Genomic DNA, 2,108 nt, shown 5'->3' on the forward strand with positions numbered 1-2,108 from the left:
CCTTGGATCACTCATGAATATTCATGAGGTTGTTATTTGCATTGCTGGCTCCTGAAAGAGGCTGAGTACACAAAGGTGACAGCCGTCAACCTCGCGAGGCGGCAGTGTCGACAGATGAGAGAGAGCAGATGAGGAGGAAAGAAAAAACTACCAAAGGAAAACTGAAATCTGACAAAACAAAATAAAAAGAATACAAGAAGCAAAGCCAAATAACTTATATGAAAGCATTGGTTTTCCTACCTCAGAGTAAACTGTTCCGTGTTCGAACCAGTCTTCATGTAGACGCCAAACGCCACGGTCTTGCCGAGCCGAACCGGGCTGGGCGGCACCAGAACCTCTACGTTTTCATCTAGTCTCAATTTCTCTCCTTTGGCGGAAACCATGCCAAAGGTCATCGCCACTGAGCCGGCTTTCAGCATGTCCTGAAGACTCACATCCTCCCCGAGGCTCCACTGTCCTCCAAGGCCCAGTCCTAGAGGCCCAGTGTTAGCGCTCTGACCTCGCCATGGCTCATTAACGATGGAAGGACACTCTTGACCGGTCCTTTCCATTGGTATTATGGAGTAATACACATCCACTGATGGTAGAGTCACTTCAGGAGGTCTTTTTCTCACTTGTGGTGGTGTAAACCAAGCTGGGGGAATCTCCAGACGGACAACACAGATGCCAGATGGTCCCATGAGTCGGCAGCCCGCCGAGGGGGCTGCTTCACTGGTGTCACGGATGGCTATGGCTCTGACACATGGGAGGAGGGCTGGAGGAGGGGGGTCGGGCTCATCCCAACGTCGCCCTACCAGGTAAAACAATACCTGAGGACAAAACAAACATATATTTATTTACAGATAATGCTTATGTCATAATGGGAGGATTAGAAGATAAAAAGTTAGCCAAAAAAAAAATTATTATCTGTCCTACACTGTAATTGACAGCTGAAATTATGAATCACGTCTTAACACATCAATACAAACAATGGGTTGTCAATGGCGAGTTTAATGATTTTCTACTCTTATTTATAAATGTTCTTCTTTCTTTCTGTGCCGACAGATTTATGCATTAGCACTAATGAGTGCATTCTTTAAAGCTGCTCTGCTCTGCATTTTTACATCAATTAACTTCACTTTTTGTAAGCCAAAGAAGAAGCTTCAAGTAGGCAATAACACCAATATAATAATTAAAATGCATCAACAAACAGATGATACATTTCTAGTTTGAACCCTTTAATTATCTCTGGTTTGGATTTAATTATGATTTGGTTATGAGATTGTCATAACAAGTCAATCCTTAACATTTATTTGTTTTCAGCAGAGGATTTTTTAAAGAAAAAGATAAAAAAAACATTTTAAGTTTAACATTAAACTGCCCGTACCTGTATCCAGGGCCTTGTTGAGCCAACTTTGGGGACCACCACTTGACCTTTGACCTTCCAGTTCAGAGTCACCTGGTTGGTTGTCGGCAACAGATGTGGAGCTGGGCCCTGAAGCAGCTCTACAGGGATTGGCTGCTCAATGCTCAGGTTTCCGTAGCTGCAGTTGACGCTGGGCAGGGATTGTGGAGCAGCCACGGCCGGCTCCAGTTGGTGGAGGAAGAAGGGCTCAGTCCGCGATGATAGGCTGCCATTTCGCATGACCTCCTGATTGGCTTCCCGCAGAAAGAAGGCAGAGTCGGCTCCACTTAACTGGCACTGGACAGGGAGGTAAGTGGGCAGGGAGGAGGAGAAACGGGTCTGGGAGGAGTCTGACCCTCCTCCTACTCCTGCTGCTTGGCTGTCCGACACTGAGGAGAGCAAAGGAAAAATAGAAATGATTAAATGCCTTAAACTTGAATTTTCCCTCCCATAGAAATCATGCACTGCCTGGCAGAAACATGTAGACATTACAGTGTCATTTAAATCCGAAGCATCCAAATCATCTAATAGAGTCTAGTCAACAAACAGTGTGTACATCCGAGACTCATTGACCTGTGAAATGAATGTTCATTGCACACACACACGGCTATAAACACATGCACATATCCATCAGCTTTTTCACATCAATTCACACATGCATTTCAACCCCCTGCCACAACACACTAGCATGGTGTTTCTTTACAGTTATTCTACAAGGGGATAT

The 2,108-nt window shown here is 45.0% G+C and overlaps 1 protein-coding gene across 1 annotated transcript; it reads right to left on the reverse strand.

Annotated features, from left to right (window-relative positions):
* Nucleotides 1-240: 240 nt before the first annotated feature.
* On the reverse strand, nucleotides 241-1,773 carry LOC104964264 (transmembrane protein 132D-like; the record flags this gene model as incomplete). The annotated part of the gene is made up of 2 exons (XM_010793011.1): nucleotides 241-809; nucleotides 1,367-1,773. Coding segments are annotated over 2 exons (976 nt in total), but the record flags the coding sequence as incomplete, so codon positions are not given.
* Nucleotides 1,774-2,108: the final 335 nt, after the last annotated feature.

This window comes from Notothenia coriiceps, unplaced genomic scaffold (genome assembly GCF_000735185.1).
Source record: "Notothenia coriiceps isolate Sejong01 unplaced genomic scaffold, NC01 NC01_scaffold00001908, whole genome shotgun sequence".
NCBI classification, from domain to species: Eukaryota; Metazoa; Chordata; class Actinopteri; order Perciformes; family Nototheniidae; genus Notothenia; species Notothenia coriiceps.